Genomic DNA, 19,147 nt, shown 5'->3' with positions numbered 1-19,147 from the left:
AACACACCATTGTCAATATTAGACAGATCAACGAGACAGAAAATTAATAAGGATATCCAGGACTTGAACTCAGACCTGGAACAAGCAAACCTAATAGACATTTACAGAACTCTCCAGCCCAAATCCACAGAATATACATTCTTCTCAGCCCCACATCACACCTACTCTAAAATTGACCACATAATTGGAAGTAAATCACTCCTCAGCAAATGCAAAAGAACGGAAACCATAACAAACAGTCTCTCAGACCACAGTGCAATCAAGTTAGAACTCAGAATTCAGAAGCCAACCCAGAACCGCACAGCCTCATGGAAATTGAACAACTTTCTCCTGAATGTTGACTGGATAAACACTGAAATGAAGGCAGAAATAAAGATGTTCTTTGAAACCAACGAGAATGAAGACACCACATACCAGAATCTCTGGGACACATTTAAAGCAGTCTCTAGAGGAAAATATATAGCAATAAGTGCCCACATGAGAAGAAAGGAGAGATCTAAAATTGACACCCTATCGTCAAAATTGAAAGAGCTAGAGGAGCAAGATCAAAAAAACTCAAAACCTAGCAGAAGATGAGAAATAACTAAGATCAAAGCAGAATTGAAGGAGATAGAGACACGAAAAACCCTACAAAAAATCAATAAATCCAGGAGCTGGTTTTTTGAAAAGATCAACAAAATAGACAGACCACTAGCCAGACTAATAAAAAAGAAAAGAGAGAATAACCAAATAGATGCAATAAAAAATGATAAAGGGGATATCACCACAGATGCCAGAGAAATTCAAACCATCATCAGAGATTATTACAAACAACTCTATGCACATAAATTAGAAAACCTGGAAGAAATGGATAAATTCCTGGACAGTAGCCTCCTCCCATGCCTAAACCAGGAAGAAGTCGAAACCCTGAATAGACCAATAACAAGGTCTGAAGTCGAGGCAGCAATTAAGAGCCTGCCACCCAAAAAAAGCCCAGGTCCAGATGGTTTCACAGCCGAATTCTACCAGACATACAAAGAGGAACTGGTACCATTCCTACTGAAACTATTCCAAATAATCCAAAAAGAGGGAATCCTTCCCAAATCATTTTATGAGACCAACATCATCCTAATACCAAAACCCGGCAGGGACTCAACAAAAAAACAAAACTACAGGCCAATATCGATGATGAACATAGATGCAAAAATCTTCAATAAAATACTGGCAAGCCGATTACAATAGCACATCAAAAAGCTTATCCACCATGATCAAGTAGGATTCATCCCGGGGATGCAAGGCTGGTTCAATATACGCAAGTCTATAAATGTAATTCACCACATAAACAGAACCAAAAACAAAAACCACATGATTATCTCAACTGATGCAGAGAAGGCCTTCGACTAAATTCAACAGCCTTTTATGCTGAAAACTCTCAATAAACTAGGTATCGACGGAACGTATCTCAAAATAATAAAAGCTATTTATGACAAACCGACAGCCAATATCATACTGAATGGGCGAAAACTGGAAGCATTCCCTTTGAAATCTGGCACTAGACAAGGATGCCCTCTCTCACCACTCCTATTCAATATAGTACTGGAAGTTCTAGCCAGAGCAATCAGGCAAGAAAAAGAAATAAAGGGTATTCAATTAGGAAAGGAGGAAGTCAAATTGTCTCTATTTGCAGACGACATGATTGTATATCTAGAAGACCCTATCACCTCAGCCCAAAATCTCCTGAAACTGATAAGCAACTTCAGCAAAGTCTCAGGATACAAAATCTATGTGCAAAAATCACAAGCATTCCTATACACCAATAACAGACTTAAAGAGAGCCAAATCAAGAACGAACTGCCATTCACAATTGCTACAAAGAGAATAAAATACCTAGGAATACAACTAACAAGGAACATAAAGGACCTCATCAAGGAGAACTACAAATCACTGCTCAACGAAATAAGAGAGGACACAAACAGATGGAGAAACATTCCATGTTCATGGTTAGGAAGAATTAATATCGTGAAAATGGCCATACTGCCCAAAGTAATTTACAGATTCAACGCTGTCCCCATCAAGCTACCAATGACCTTCCTCACAGAACTGGAAAAAAACACCTTAAACTTCATATGGAACCAAAAGAGAGCCCGCATAGCCAAATCAATTCTAAGCAAAAAGAACAAAGCGGGAGGCATCACACTACTGGACATCAAACTCCACTACAAGGCTACAGTAATCAAAACAGCATGGTACTGGTACCAAAACAGATATAGACCAATGGAACAGAACAGAGGCGTCGGAGGTGACACAACATATCTACAACCACCCGATCTTTGACAAACCTGAAAAAAACAAGCAATGGGGAAAGGATTCCCTGTTCAATAAGTGGTGTTGGGAAAACTGGCTAGCCATATGCAGAAAGCAGAAACTCGACCCCTCCCTGACATCTTACACTAAAATTGACTCCAGATGGATTAAAGACTTAAACATAAGACCTAACACCATAAAAACACTAGAAGGAAACCTAGGCAAAACCATTCAGGACATAGGCGTAGGCAAGGACTTTATGACCAAAACACCAAAAGCATTGGCAACAAAAGCCAAAATAGACAAAGGGGACCTAATCAAACTCCACAGCTTCTGCACGGCAAAAGAAACAGTCAATAGAGTGAATCGGCAACCAACAGAATGGGAAAAAATTTTTGCAGCCTACCCGTCTGACAAAGGGCTGATCTCCAGAATTTACAATGAGCTAAAAAAGATTTACAAGAAAAAAACAACCCCATTCAAAAATGGGCGAAGGATATGAACAGATATTTTACAAAAGAAGACATACATGAGGCCAACAAACATATGAAAAAATGCTCATCATCACTGGTCATTAGAGAAATGCAAATCAAAACTACATTGAGATACCATCTCACGCCAGTTAGAATGGCGATCATTAAAAAATCTGGAGAAAACAAATGCTGGAGAGGATGTGGAGAAATAGGAACACTCTTACACTGTTGGTGGGAGTGTAAATTAGTTCAACCACTGTAGAAAACAGTGTGGTGATTCCTCAAGGACCTAGAAATAGAAATTCCATTTGACCCAGCAATCCCATTACTGGGTATATATCCAAAGGATTGTAAATCGTTCTGCTATAAGGACACATGCACACGAATGTTCATTGCAGCACACTTTACTATAGCAAAGACCTGGAACCAACCCAAATGCCCATCAACGATAGACTGGACAGGAAAAATGTGGCACATATACACCATGGAATATTATGCAGCCATTAAAAACGAGGAGTTCACGTCCTTTGTAGGGACATGGATGAACCTGGAAACCATCATTCTCAGCAAACTGACACAAGAACACAAAATCAAACACCACATGTTCTCACTCAGGCGGGTGTTGAACAAGGAGAACACATGGACACAGGGAGGGGAGCACTATACACGGGGGTCTGTTGGGGGGGACAGCGGGGGGGGGGGTGGGGAGTTGGGGAGGGATAGCATGGGGAGAAATGCCAGATATAGGTGAAGGGGAGGGAGGCAGCAAATCACACTGCCACGTATGCACCTATGCAACAACCTTGCATGTTTTTCACATGTACCCCAAAACCTAAAATGCAATAAAAAAATAAATAAATAAATATTCATGTTTATAGTACTTTTGAGCAATGCACTTTAATCTTAGTGTTTTATTTGCCTTAAACGCTATAGAACTCAGTTTTCTTTGAAATCATTTAGAATAACTCATGTAAATCTTCTCTATTTTTGATCACATTCTCTAAAATAATTGAGATTTGGAGTCCAGGGTCATAGTTAAGACTTCTAGACTAGTGTTCTGTCCCTTAACCAACAATTCACAATAAATAATAGACTCATGTCCTGTAATAGTTTAGAAAACATCTGGATGATACAAGGAAATTTTGGTTTTAAAATGTATATAAATTGTCAAATGTGTAAAATAGAAAATTTTCTTTTAGTAAAGTAGCCTCAGTGTCCCTTCATTTGTAGTAAATGGTTGTTTGTTTGTTTTTTTGTTTTTTTGAAACAGAGTTTCACTCCATCACCAGGCATCAGGCTGGAGTGCAGTGGCGCGACCTTGGCTCCCTGCAACCTCCGCCTCCCAGGTTCAAGCAATTCTCCTGCCTCAGCCTCCCGAGTAGCTGGGACTACAGGCATGCGCCACCATGCCCAGCTAATTTTTTTCTGTATTTTTAGTAGAGACGGGATTTCACCATGTTGGCCGGGATGGTCTCAATTTCTTGACTTTATGATCCGCCTGCCTCGGCCTCCCAAAGTGCTGGGATTACAGGCCTGAGCCACCGCGCCCGGCCTGCGGTAAATCTTAATAAATTGAAAGGCTAAATGATTTGTCAGGGCTTTTTGAGGGGGAGACTTACTGGCACAGTTACCCAGTGGCAATAAAAGAATATTGTACCCTTAAGAATATGAGGACAAGAAAAAATGAAGACTGTTTTAAAATGATAATAATACTCAAAAATAAACAAAATAATTATGTTTTTATTTTATTTTAAGATTGCTACAACTGTGTGAAACTCTGAAAGTTCCTCCCAAAAAGATAGAAGATTTAGCTAATGTGTCAAGTCTACTGAATGTGGAAAAGGCACGAAACAAAGCTAATGAAGAAAGTCTGGCATTACTGCAGGTATGAAATTTGAATAGGGAATCCATAATTGAGAGAGAGAAAGGAGAAAAGACCAAAGTTTTTTGTTATCATGATGTTCTTCCAGTAATAACTACTAGATCTCAAACCAGTTTTTTCATTAAATTTTTTTTTCATTAAAGCAAAAATTTGTCTGAATTTGGCACCTCCAAAGCTGAAGTATTTCTAATATATTTGTGGGTAAGTAGCAGTCCTATTTTTTTTTTATCAGACTTTAACTGAACTATCTCAGTATTTTTAATTATCAATTTGTAGGAACTTATTACTAAATACTATGAAATTTTAAAACATCTAAGTTTTTCTAACCTGTATATGGCAAGAAAACACAATTATCATTATAGTTAATATGCACTGATGACTTCCTATACTCCAGACACTGTTCTAAGCACTTTATAGTTATATCCCTTAATCGTCACAATAAATCATAATTTAGAGTATGACCTCAATTATTCTCATTTTACAAACATGATAAAAAGACATACTGCATTTCTAACTGAACCTTAGACAAATTGCTTAAAGTTGAGGTGCTAACTTTGTCATTCTGACGTTGATGCACGATTCTTGATCACTGTGCTGTATGGCATTCTGTGGGAGATAACCTTATCTATCATGATTAACTTCAAGCTTTTAATTAATGGATATCTGAGCAACTAGGAAACAGTAACCTTAAGGAGCTTATTAGATAATTATAAAAACTAAAACACATCAGACCCCACATATCCCTTAGACATTTTGAAGTTTGTAGATGTGGTGCATAAATTTTAGTTGCAATTTAGTAAGTACAAGGTGGTAGTAGTTTCTGCAAGGAAGATATTCCCAATAATTTGTCATAATTCAAAAGTAACAATTCATTCATTCCCATTTTTCCATAAAATTGAGAATAAAGTTGAAGGAACAGTTTTCTGAGCGTAAATCTATATGTATTTTTAATTAATAGGGTGGTATTTTTTGGTGGCTGACTCACTTTATTCAAAGCGTGATATTTTATTTCCATCCCAAAGTTCCTACTTTTTTAGGGCATGTTTTCAATATTGGCATTAGCTTCATCACCTAAACACTTAGATGGCCTTTATTTAGGTTGTTTTATAAGGTTTGAAAGCATGATAATGGAGAATTTTAACATTTACTATTTATGCACATCAGTTAAGAGTGTTCTGAAGTCATAAATGGTAGTGTGATTTTTATGATACTGGGAAGCATTTCTGTTCTCCAGCTGAAATTTGACCTCCATAGGACATAAGCATAATTACAGTCTATGGTGTACTTGTTAGTCACTCAGAAGAAGCACCACTGGCATTTGGAGCAGGAGAGTTCTTCATTGGAATAGGAGGATCTTTGGACTAGCAGTTTGTAAACTCTATCTGTAACCGTTAGTTTTCTCCTCTGTGCCTCAGAGCCATTGCTTTTTCTCACTGCAGCCTAGAGTTATTGCTGGTGATGATTTTCCAAAACCTGTAATAGTAAAAGAAATTTTATTTATTTAACATTTTCATTGTGCTCTCACTCAGTAATGGTGCTGGGGAAACAACAATGTTGAACAGCATCTTGGAGATTCTGGGAAGATGGCATTAGAGCCGCTGAAGCATAATTTTTTAGACTCCCTGATCTTATCATAAAAATGGAGCCATAGGATTTCAGAATAAGAGTTAGCATAAGAAAATATGACAACAAAGACCAAAAATAACATTCCTGCATACACCAAAGGCATGCCAAAAAGACATGCACCTAGAACAGCTGAACATTAACCTGATTTCCCAAGTGACCTGAAATAAATTCAGAAAAAATGATAGAAAATATAGGGGAAACATTATAAATCAGAATTAGAAATACTGATAAATGAAAGTACAGAATTCAGGAATGAATGAGACATAAAAGAAAAACTTTCAGGTATGTAGATTTAGTTGCAATTTAGTAAGTACAAGGTGGTAGTAGTTTCTGCAAGGAAACTACTAAGTTAGAATAAGCACTAAAGCAAATAAACACAACAGATAATGCTTATGGTAAATAGAAGACAACATAAGCAGAAAATGTTGAGAATCATAAAAACATTTGTAAAAGGAATTGAGAAAAAAAATCCTTAAAGAAGATACAGTATGAATATGTTAGTAATACCCAAAGATAACCAAAGGGATAGAATAAAATAAATTTTATAATGAGAAATTTTAATCCTTGCTATATTTAACCCTTTTACTCATTCAGTGCTGTTACACATTCCCTTTGTAGTGGGTTGAATCTAGGAAAAGGGTCTTGTCAGATAAATTAAGAATCTCAAGATGAAATCATCCTGGATTGTCATGGGTAGGTCCTAAATCCAATGACAAGTGTTCTTATAAATGACAAGAGAAGGCACAAAGACAAAGAAAAAGCCATAGGAAGGCAAAGGCAGAAACTAGAGCAATGCAGCTGCAAGGAATGCTGACAGCTACAAAAAGCTAAAAAAGGTAAGAAAGCATTCCCCTCTCTTGTCTTCAGAGGGATTGTGGCCCTGCCAACAATCTCGATTTTGAACTTCTGTCCTCCAGAACCATGACAGAATGAGTTTCTGTTGTTTTAAGCCAAGTAGGTGGTACAGCAGCCACAGGAAACTCACATATGTGGTTTGCTTTATATTTATATTGGACAGCACTCTGTTAAGTCCAACAACCAATTCACAGAAAATACAGGGCTGAGGAACAGGTTAAACTTCATTCAACAGGGAATGCAGTTCACAAAATTTAGCCCATAGGAAATTCCCCAGAGCAAACTATCTAATCTCCACAAATAAATTACAAGGAACCAAAAAAATTGAAATGGAAGCCTCCTACAGACAAAAAGAGACTTAGACATATCAACCTGACAGTTTGGAACCTGATTAAAACAAAATGTAAAAAGAAAACTCCAATTTATAAGAAAATTGAAAATGTGAACACTAACCATATGTTTGATATTAAAAAATTTATTGGGATTTTTAAAAGTATAGTAATGATATTGCCATCTTATATGTCTTTAAATCCATTAGAGCTATATGCTGAAATATTTATAGATAAAAGGATATCTAGGATTTGAAATAGTGCAAGGGAAGCAGAAGTGGATGGAGTTAAAGGCATAACAAGATGGCCACAGGCCAGGCACCATGGCTCACACCTGTAATCCCAGCACTGTGGAAGGCCGAGGCAGATGGATAACCAGAGGTCAGGAGTTCAAGACCAGGTTGGCCAACATGATGAAACCATGTCTCTGCTACTACTACTACTAATAATAAAATTAGCTGGGTGTGGTGGCAGGCGCCTGTAGTCCCAGCTACTGGGGAGGCTGAAGCAGGAGAATCACTTAAACACAGGAGGCAGAGGTTGCAATGAGCCAAGATCGTGCCATTGCACTCCATCCTGGGCAACAGGAGTAAAACTCATCTCAGAGAGAAATTATGGCTATGAGTTGATAATTAAAACTGGTTGATATGTATATGGATGTTCATGAGAACATTCTCTCTTACTATATATGTTTGAAATTTACTATAATAAAAAATTTAAAAAGTCTCTTCCTCCATGGCGTTTAGATTCAAGTGAATAGAGCTCACAGTCCCAAAATCTTAGGCATTCAAGGATCAACACATTCCTAGGAAGGGGCCAGACAATAAACATTTTAGCCTTTTTGGACCACATATGGTTGACTATTTTGCTGCATATACTTTTGTTTTGTTGAGGTTTTGACCAATCTTTTAAAAATGTAAAAACAACTCAGTTCTTGAACTGTACAAAAATATCCCATGGGCAATTGCTGACCCCTGCAGTTATGCTTTTATTTATTTATTTTTTTTAAAAAAAGGTCATTTAGAAGCCAAAATATATTTCTTGAGGAAGACTACTCTAGTTGCCAGCAACAGTTCTGCATCCAGTATTTGGAGAACGACATAGATGTAGTATCAATCTTATTGCTGAACAAGATTTCAGAGTTACTTCTGTATATTTTCTGTGTGGCTTATTTACTTGTTCCCCAAAGCCAACAGGCAATGTTATCATTGACTGTTGCTAGGACTATATTTGAAAGCAGTGCCGTACTTAGTACGCTTTAGAAGCCTGGAAGCTTGCTAATTTTAATTTTATACTTGGCCTGCAAACAACACATCCTTGATATGCTGTTCCCATACTTGTTTTATTCATTTCTCATTTTCTTTGCATTTTCCCCTATAAATTTTTTATTATTTTCCCTGCTCTAATGCCCAACATTACTTCCTTTTGAAAATTAAAATAGCAGACTCTCAAATGTTCCTAAATAAATGAAAACAATTCAGAATTCTCCATTACATGAAGTTTTATTCTGCTTAGGGAAGGTTGCTGTATTTGCTGTCATCAGTTCTGAGCTCTGCTAGATTTATACTTGGATCTTCCAGTGTCTCTGACACTAGCAGAATTGGTAAGTTTTGAGGAAGTGTTCATGTACATCTCCTTAGTCCAGGGAAATTAGATTTCCTTATAATTCATTAATACCTTGACAAACCAACTTTCCAAGAAGTCTGTTTTTCGAAAGAAACAAAAGTAAATTCACCAGTTGCTTCTAAAAATGTTTTAACATATAAGGTATTTTTAAAAATGTGTATGTATAACAATATCTGTTAGGATTTAATATTATAATGTGTTTAACTTAAAATGTTTATTTCCTCTTTCTGACTCAGGAAGAAATAGATAAAATGGTAGAGACTACAGAGTTAATGACTGGGAATATTCAGAGGCTAAAGAACAAAATTGAAATTCTGGCAAGTGAGGTGGAAGAAGAAGAGGAGAAGGTAAAACAGGTAATTATTTTAAAATGTATTGTGGGAATTTAGATATAATTTTTAGTGGTTACGTTCTGCCAAGACAACTTTTGAGTATACTATGCTGAGCGAAATCAGCTTTTTGAAATAATCTGTGGCTTTCTTCTACTTTAGATGCATCAAATAAATAATAGTGGAGTCCTCTCTCTTCCAGAACTTTCTCAGAAAACTCTCAAAGCACCCACACTTCAGGTAAGTATCTATTTACCATATGGATTACAGGTATACTTTAGAGATTTTGCAAGTTTGGATCCAGATCACAGCAAAAAAGCAAATAACTGCAATAACGCAAGTCACACAAATATTTAGAATTTCCACTGCATATAAAAGTTGTGTTTACAATATACTGTAATCTAGTAAGTGTGAAAAAGCATTATTTCTTTTAAAAAAAAAAGGCATACCTTAATTTTAAAAATGTTTTATTGCTAAAAAAAATGTTGATGACCATCTGCACCTTCAGCATGTCGTAATCTTTTAGCTGGTGGAGGGTCTTGTCTCGAAGTTGCTGGCTGCTGACTGATCGGCATGGTGATTACTGAAGATTGAGAAGCCTGTGGCAATTTCTTAAAATAAGAAAATGAAATTTGCCACATCAGTTGATTCTTCCTTTCATGAATGATTTCTCTGCAGCATGCGATGCTGTTTCATAGCATTTTACCCACGGTAGAACTTACTTCAAAATTGGAGTCACTTTTCTCAAACCTTGTCATGGCTTTATCAGCTAAGTTTCTGTCATATTCTGTATCCTTCATTGTTATTTCAACTATGTTCACAACGTCTTCATCAGGAATAGATTCCATCTCAAGAAACCACTTTCTTTGCTCATCCATTAGAAGCATCTCCTCATCCATTCAAGTTTTATCATGAGATTGCAGCAATTCAGTCCCATCTTCAGGCTTCACCTCTAATTCTAGTTCTCTTGCTATTTCTACCACAACATCAGTCACTTCCTCCACTGAAGTCTTGACCCCTCAAAGTTATCCATGAGGAGATTAAAAATTGAATCAGTTTTTTCTAAACTCCTGTTATTGGTATTTTGACTCCTCTTATGAATCATGAATGGTCTTATTGACGTCTAGCATTATAAATTTCTTTCAAGATGTTTACAATTTATTTTGCCCAGATCCATCAAATAAATCACTATCTAGGGCAGCTATAACCTTACAAAATTTCTTTCTTAAATAATAAGACTTGAAAGTTGAAACGACTCTTTGATCCATAAGCTGCAGAATAGATGTTGTGTTAGCAAATATGAAAACATTAATCTCCTTGTGCATCTTCATCAGAGCTCTTGGATAACTGGGAACATTTTCAAGGAACAGTAATATTTTCAAAGGAATCTTTTCTGAGCAGTAGGTCTTAACAGGGGACTTAAAATATTCAGTAAGCCATGCTTTTAACAGATGTGCTGTCATCCAGGCTTTCTTGTTCGACGTACAGAGCAGAGACAATGCAGATTTAGTAGAATTAAGGACCCTGGGATTTTCAGAATGGTCATTGAGCATTGGCTTCAACTTCAAGTCACCAGCTGCATTAGCCCCTAACAAGAGCCTAACAAAAGCTTGTCCTTTAAAGCTTTGAAGCCAGACATTGCCTTCTCCTCTCCAACTACAAAAGTCCTAGAGATGGCATCTTCTTCCAATAGAATGCTATTTTGTTTACGTTGAAAATATGTTGTTTACTATAGCCGGCTTCATTAGTGATCTTAGCTAGCTAGGTCTTCTGGGTGAGTAGCTGTAGCTTTTCTATCAGCACTTGCTGCTTCACCTTGCACTTTTTATGTTATAAACACAGCTTCTTTCCTTAAACCTTACAAACTAACTTCTGCTAGCTTCAGGTTTTTCTTCTGCAACTTCCTCATCTCTGTCAGCCTTCACAGACTTGAAAAGAGTTAGGCCCTTGCTGTGGATTAGGATTTGGTTTAAGGGAAATGTTGTGGCTGGTTTGATCTTCCATCCAGACCACTCAGACTTTCCCATAGCAACAATAAGGTTGTTTTGCTTTCTCTTCATTCATGTATTCACTGAAGTAGCACTTTAAATTTCCTTCAAGAACTTTTCCTTTGCATTCACAACTTGGTTATTTGGCACAAGAGGCCTAGCTTTTGGTTTACTTGGCTTTTGATATGCCTTCCTCTCTAAACTTAGTAATTTCTAGCTTTTGATTTAAAGGAAGAGACATGATTCTTCTTTTCACCTGAACACTTGGAGGCCATTGTAGCATTATTAACTGGCCTAATTTCAATATTATCGTATCGCAGGGAATAGGGAGGCCCAAAAAGAAGGAGAGAAACTGGGAAATGGCTGGTTGGTGGAGCAGTCAGAACACACAGCAATTAACAATTCAGTTCACTATTGGATATGGTTGCAGTTGTGGCACCCTAGAACAATTACAGTAGTTCCATCAAAGAGCACTGGGCATAGATCACCATAACAGATACCGTAATAATTTTTAAAGTTTGAAATGTTACAAGAATTACCAAAATGTGATGTAGAGACACAAAGTGAGCATGTGCTGTTGGAAAAACGCTGCTGGTAGACCTACTTCGCACAGAGTTGCCAAAACCTTCAGTTTGTAAAAAACACAGTATCTGGAAAGCACAGTAAAATGAGACATCCCTATATATCATAGACCAGTTATACATTACATATATATATAAGCATTATGTCCTATTTCTTTCTTTAAACAAATGAAACCTGATATAAACTGTTTGGCAAGTTACTTTTCTCATTTGCCTATATAGTTTGAACATCTTGTCAGTCACATAGATCTCACATTTTTGTTGATAGCTGTGTAACATTCTGTTGCATGGATGTCATAATATAATTTGTAAATTACTAGTGGAAATACATATTTTTTTATTACAGATAAGAGAGGGTACACCCTTGTACATATGTCCTTACTGATGTGTGTAGTCATAATTGTAGGATACATTTCTAGACATAAATATTGACAGTTTGGTTTTTTTATGCATCTAACAATGGCATATAACTCCTTACAAAATAGTACTGTCTTATTTGTAGTAAATTCTAAACTGGTAATTTATCTTTCTTCAGAGGACTCCAGTAGATACTGTAGTATAAATGTTTGTAGCATTGGAAATTCTTCATGTTTTCTCAAAAAGCAATTTAAAATTTTTCCTCATGCCTGTAATCCCAGCACTTTGGGAGGCTGAGGCAGGTGGATCATCTGAGGTCAGGAGTTGGAGACCAGCCTGACCAACATGGAGAAACCCGTCTCTACTGAAAACACAAAATCAGCTGGTCATGGTGGCGCATGCCTGTAATCCCAGCTATTTGGGAGGCTGAGGCAGGAGAATTGCTTGAATCTGGGAGGCAGAGGTTGCGGTGAGCTGAGAACATGCCATTGCACTCCAGCCTGGGCAACAAGAATGAATCTCCATCTCAAAAAATATATATATATATTCTTATCATCCACCAGTGGTAAGAGGAGCAGGATGGGGAGAGGAAGAGAGAGATTTGAAAAAATAGCCATTAGTTGACAATTATTGAAGTTGGGTGATGGCTACTTAAGATTTATTTATTATACTGTTCTCTCTGACATACATTTGAGATTTTTCATACTAAAATGTTAAAGACTATTTAATACTATTTTTCCCACAGAAAGAGATTTTGGCACTAATTCCAAACCAGAATGCTCTTCTAAAGGACTTGGATATTCTTCATAATTCATCACAGATGAAGTGCATGTTAACATTCATTGAAGAAGCCTATAAGAAACTGGATGCCTCTTAAAGGGTTTTTTTTTTTTTTTAGATTGCTCCATATTAATTTAATGTTCAGGAATTTGTAAAACTGTTAACCTATAAGTATATGTACAGAGGCTAAGTCTTTTGCAGGATTTATAATCTTCTGATATACACTTTAAAATTAATCTTGGTAGGTGTATCATTAGCATCTAATGTAATTCTGAAACCTGTTTTTAGCACTTGCCAATTCTAGGAAGCCAACATTTATATTGCTGTATCTACAGTTATTTGCCTAGAACCATAAAATAGGAATTGCCTTGATGATCTAATAGTTTATAATACCTGAATGAAGTTCATTTATTGGTTAACAGCTCTTTTCAGGAGCTGTGATGTGTAAGTGTTTACCTGTAGTGCCTAGTGTGTAAAAACCTAAGTGTTTGCTATCATTTATTTGTAGCCAATGGCTTACAATTTCTGTCTGGTCATCTGGAACTTGAAAAATCCTCAAATGCCTTTATTCTTTTACCTAACTCCCTAGTCTTTTTGTAGAGTAGTTAAAATATGCCTGGTATATTTAACTCCGGGGGTAATATAAAAATTTTACTTCTTTGGTTGGTTAGTGAATTGGTGTTGAATATTTTCTGTTATCATCAAAACATACTTTCAAAATTATTTAAAAGGAAGCTTAGCACATTTATTTCATTAAAACAAACAAAAAACCCAAAAAACTTATTTATAAACCTTTTCTTATGATAATAAGCTTACATATGTGAATAAATCATCAAAAATTATTTCTAAGAAACTGTAGTATACTGTCATGGGTGTTTTTTGTTTCTTGTTTTTAATCTGTAAAATAAAATGACTGCAATTATTTTTTTTTCCTGACCTATAATATCGGTAATAAATTACCAGCCTCAGATATTCCTTTACAGCAACACTAAACATACTAAGAAAATTGGTATTCAGGAGTGAGGCATTGCTCTAAAGATGCCTGAAAATGGTGGGAGTAGCTTTTGAGCTAGGTAATAGGCAGAGGTTGGAAGAGTTTGGAGGGCTCAGGAGAAGACAGGAAGACAAGGGAAAGTTTGGAACCTCTTAGAGATTGGTTAAGTAGTTGTGGATCGAAATGCTTATAGAAAAAGAGACAGCAAAGGTCATACTGAGGAAGCCTTAGATGGAAATGATGAACTTATTAGTAACTGAAGCAAAGGTCACACTTGTTACACCATAGCAAAGAATGTCCGCATTGTGTCCATGCTCTAGGGCTTTATGGAAGGCCTAATTTCAGAGATGGCCTAGGGTATCTGGGAAAAGAAATTGCTAACCATCGAAGTGCTCAGGCTGCTGCATGGTTACTTCTAACTGCTTAGAGACCAGAGGAAAATTGGAAAATGTACAGCCTTGCCTTGTGTTAGAGTAGGAAAGAAGGGTGTTTTTAGAAGAGGAATCTAAGAGTATGGCAAAGCAGGAGCAATAGTTTTCTAAAGAGGTTAGCTTGACTAAAAGGGGCCAGGTGCTAACAAGACTATGGTAAATACGTCTCAAACCCATTTCAGAAATCTTTGATGCCACCACCTCCTATCATAGATCAAGAAGCTTAGAATAAAAGAATGGTTTTTTGACAGGGTGGGTGATACTGCTCCCCATACCTCACTGGCACCAGCTGCTCTGGAAGGTGGACCCAGTAAGCTTTGCGGGCTTCCATGTGGTGTTAAGTCTGCAAGCATGCTGAATGCAAAAGTGGTGGAGATTTGGCAGCTTTCACCTACATTTGAGAGGATGTATTAGAAAGTCTGGCTACCCAGACAGAGGACTGCCACAGGGGCTGAAAGCCTCTACTAGAGAAGTACCTAGTGGAGGAGATGGAGCAGGGCTACCACTCTCCGACCTCAGAATGGTAGAACCACCAACAGCTTGCAATCTCAGCCTGGAAGAGCTGCAGGTATTGGATGCCAACGCACAAGAGCAGCTACATGGGCTGCACCCCGCAAAGTCATGGAGATGGGGATGCCTGAGTCTCTGGAACCCACCTCTTGAACCAGTGTTCTTAGGATGTGGGACATGGAATCAAAGGAGATTATTTTGGAGCTTTAATATTTAATATCTGTCCTGCTAGGTTTGGGATTCACATGGGTCAATTTGAGAGATGAAAACATGTTTTGATTTGCATTTAAATGGTGAAGTTAAGGTTGAACATCTTTCAAATACTTAATGGATGTCTTCCTGTGATAATTGCCCATTTTCCTATTTGTATTTAACCTGTTTGTTAATGATATTTTAGAGCTCTTGGGGCCTATTACCCCTTTCTTTTGGCCTATTTTTCCCATTTGGAATGGGAATGTCTGCACCACCATTGTGTCTTAGAAGTAAATTGTTTTTGATTTTACAGGGTCACGGTTGTAAGGATCTTGCTTTGAGTCTCAAATGAGACTTTAGACTTTTGAGTTGATGCTGGAACAAGTTAAGACTTTGGGGGATGGAATAATTGTATTTTGCAATGGGAGAAAGACATGAGATTTTTTTTTCATCCCACCAAATCTTATGTTGAAATTTGACCCCTAATATTGGAGGCGGGGCCAGATGGGAGAAATTTGGAGACAGATCCCCCATGAATGGCTTGGTGACATTCTCCCAGGAATAAATAGTTTCTCGTGGTTCCCATAAGAACTGCTTGTTAAAAAGTCTAGCACCTCCTCCTCTTTCCTGTTTCCTCTCTCACCACATGATCTGCAAATGCAAGCTCCCTTTCACATTCCACCATGAGTAGAAGCAGCCTGAGTCCCTGGACAGAAGCAGAAGCTGGCACCATGCTTTTTGTGCAGCCTACAGAACGATGAGCCAAGTAAATCTCTTTTCTTCATGAATTACCTAGCCTCAAGTATTCCTTTATGGCAACACTAAAGAGACCCAAGACAAGATCCAAATAAAATTAAACTTTAACTAAACATGTTCCCAATAGTTGAAATAACAGTCCTCCTCTGTAGTGCCCTCAGCCATCTAAGTTCTACCATGCACAGTCCATGCCAACTCTGATGCATCTCTTTTCTAGTGACTGAAAAAGGCCAATGCCAGAAACTTAAAAAAAAAATACACTTTTGAGATGGAGGATATATTGTATTAAAATGTAGCATATAATAAAGGTAGCATTTCAAGTGAAATGCAGAAAAATATGTATTATTCAATAAATGGTCTTCATAAAACTGGCTAACTACATGATGGAAGGTGAGAGGATGTTTAATATTCCTACTTTATGCCTAAATACATTCCAAGTAGATAAAATTAAACATAAAAATAGAAGCTAAAAAGAAATAAATGAACAGTGGATGTCAGAGTAGCAAATGCCCTATTATGCCTATAAGCAAAAGTAAAACCATGAAAGATTATTACATAATATTTTGAACTTTTGGAAATAATATATTTTTAAAATATAAAACCAAGCCAAAGACACATCACAAACAGGAAGATGTCTACAACATAAATAAAACAAAGAAATAAAGCTTTTATGAATAAAGAGCTCTAAAATATCAACAAACAACAACAAAAATATCAACAAACAGGTTAAATACAAATAGGAAAATGGGCAGTTCTCAAAGGAAGACATCCATAAGTATTTGAAAGATGTTCAACCTTAACTTCACCGTTTAAATGCAAATTAAAACATGTCTTCATCTATCAAATTGACGAAGACTGGAAAAAGCTAAAAGAAAATTGCTGAACATACTGAAAAATGGGCACCAAGTATTTCTGCTGAAGGAGGGTAAATTGGTAGAACTGTTTTGAGAGGCAGACTTTACAGATACGTTGCAGATCCTTAGTGTGATGTCAGTCACTTAAAATTCTTACTTTATATAAGCCCTTCTATTTTCCCCAACTCCCAGTTGAGCATATGTTCAACAAACAGGCTTTGTTTAAGTATTAGACACCTGCACTGGAACCTAAAATTAAAGGATTTACTTTTGTTTATTTGGTTGGATAGAATTTCTTGGCATTCTCTGTTTACAAAAAATATGCAGTTGCACCTGTCAAAATTAGTATTTGAATTATACGGGTTGGCTTAATTTCTAAACATAAGTCTAAATCCTCTCATGTTTCATTCATTGTTAAGAAATATTTAGGTTCGAGAGAGAAAAAGGAAAGAAAGTAAAAGCAGAGAGAAATTTTAATTTCTCAGTTGGGCTTTATTATGTCAAAAAGTGAGCTATTTTTGTTTTTCAATTCACATTTTGGTTAAGTTGTTACTAAATGTATTTCTTCACAACTAAGCCACCAGAGAACCAATTTTTCTTGGCTTAGGTGTTTGCTGTTTTATTAAAGTAGCCCCTGCTCTTATCAAGTCTGTGAAATTGCTTTAGCAACCATATCCAAAGATAGGATGTAGTTGTTAAAACTGGACAAAAAGAAAGATATAAGAGGGACATTTTCTAAATTCAATAGAACTACAATAGAGCACATTTTTAAAATGAAGTTGTTCATTTAAACTAATAGAAATAAATGTGCCTTAACCAGTTTAGCCCCATTTCTACCCCCCAGGGGGGTCCTTAAAATGACTGTAAGTTTTCAAATAGTAAAACAGGGATATATGATAGTAGTAAAAATGATAAAAATGGCTGACATTTATTGAGTGCTTGCTACATGCCAGGTACTAATCCAATCCCATTACATATATACATGTATTTATACCAAGGTTTAATCTTGGTATAAATTATTAACAGGTATTTAACCTGTTTGTTAATGATATTTTAGAGTTCTTTATTAATAAAAGTTTTATTTCTTTGTTTTATTTATGTTGTAGCTATTTTCCTGTTTGTGATGTGTCTTTGGTTTGGTTTTATATTTTAAAAATATATTATTTCCAAAAGTTCAAAATACTATGTAATAATCTTTCATGGTTTTACTTTTGCTTATAGGCATAATAGGGCATTTGCTACCCTGACATCCACTGTTCATTTATTTCTTTTTAGCTTCTATTTTTATACTTAATGACAACCCTATGGGAATTAAACCTCATGACATTCGTTATTATATCCATTCTACAGGTGAAGAAACTACAGCACAGGGAGGCTAAGTAACTTAAGCTCATACAGATAGTAAATGATAGAACAAGGAAGTGAAAAAATAATTGACACTCTTCTTAGGAGTTTTCTGGTAAGCTACAAAGTAGAAGGGGCTACTGAATCTAATGAGTAAATTAAAGCAAAGTACAATCTGATGTATTTTCTGAGTATAGCAATAATATGTATTGCAGATTTGTTCACTTGAGCTTTCAGAAGACAATTCCTTTAAATTAATCTTACATTGGCAATCTCCTTTATTCCTCCGTTTCCTTTAATCTCAGTTAAAAGTTTGCTTTAGCCTGATATGTGTATCTCAAATGTAATTATCTTCAACCATATTTTCCTGGAAAAATAATATGTTTTGCCCTTTTATTATTTTTTCTTCAGGCAAAAATTAGTTCCAATTAATTCTGATGTTTTATAAAGAACAAAGAGCTTAAGTTTCTCCTTTAAATGCACTTGGAAACAGGGTGTAATCTAAATTTGGGGAGACCTTTACATATCTTAGAGTTTATAAATAACCAGACCCCTAACTTTTTAAAGTTTTTCCCTAGGATATTGCACTTATTATCTAAAGGAGTTTCTGTTTTGCAGATAACAGCTTTTGCTTAATTTTTTAAAAATCTATTTTACTCAGTTAATATTTGGAAAACTATTTATATAGGCTCCTTAAGGCCATGAGTAGGTATACTTTTTTCTCAGTAACATCTTTTGAAAAAGAAGTTACCAGTATATACAGCAAGATCCAAAACTCTTATTTTGACATCTAGTAATAGACATCTAATACAATTTCTCCACTCCACTTCCCTTTGTATTAGAAAGTTCAGTGTCTTCCAGTAAAGAATGCCCTAACTTACCATTTTATGAGACATAAAGATGGTAAACAGAATCCTCCCATGTGTCCACATTCAAACTGAAGCCCTCTCCTCTGCA

General features: G+C 36.2%; 1 protein-coding gene across 4 annotated transcripts in view; it reads left to right on the top strand.

Moving 5' to 3' along the window:
- The window catches only part of CENPQ (centromere protein Q), a 30,821-nt gene extending 16,790 nt beyond the window's left edge, over positions 1 to 14,031 (top strand). For 3 of the 4 annotated variants that reach the window (XM_012441605.3, XM_064360988.1, XM_064360989.1), the window contains exons 6-9: positions 4,512 to 4,641; positions 9,311 to 9,430; positions 9,566 to 9,643; positions 13,075 to 13,277. In XM_012441605.3, coding sequence (XP_012297028.1) covers positions 4,512 to 4,641; positions 9,311 to 9,430; positions 9,566 to 9,643; positions 13,075 to 13,206 — 460 coding nt within the window. In that variant the 3' untranslated portion in view covers positions 13,207 to 13,277. Of the gene's footprint in view, positions 1 to 4,511; positions 4,642 to 9,310; positions 9,431 to 9,565; positions 9,644 to 13,074 lie in introns of all 4 variants that reach the window. The other variant, XM_012441606.2, reaches the window with a different exon arrangement.
- Positions 14,032 to 19,147: the final 5,116 nt, after the last annotated feature.

This window comes from Aotus nancymaae, unplaced genomic scaffold (assembly GCF_030222135.1).
Source record: "Aotus nancymaae isolate 86718 unplaced genomic scaffold, 86718_ANA_hifiasm-v0.15.2.pri h1tg000040l, whole genome shotgun sequence".
Taxonomy (NCBI): Eukaryota; Metazoa; Chordata; class Mammalia; order Primates; family Aotidae; genus Aotus; species Aotus nancymaae.
The sequence above is the reverse complement of the archived record's forward strand: the minus strand, read 5'-3'. Positions and strand labels throughout refer to the sequence as shown.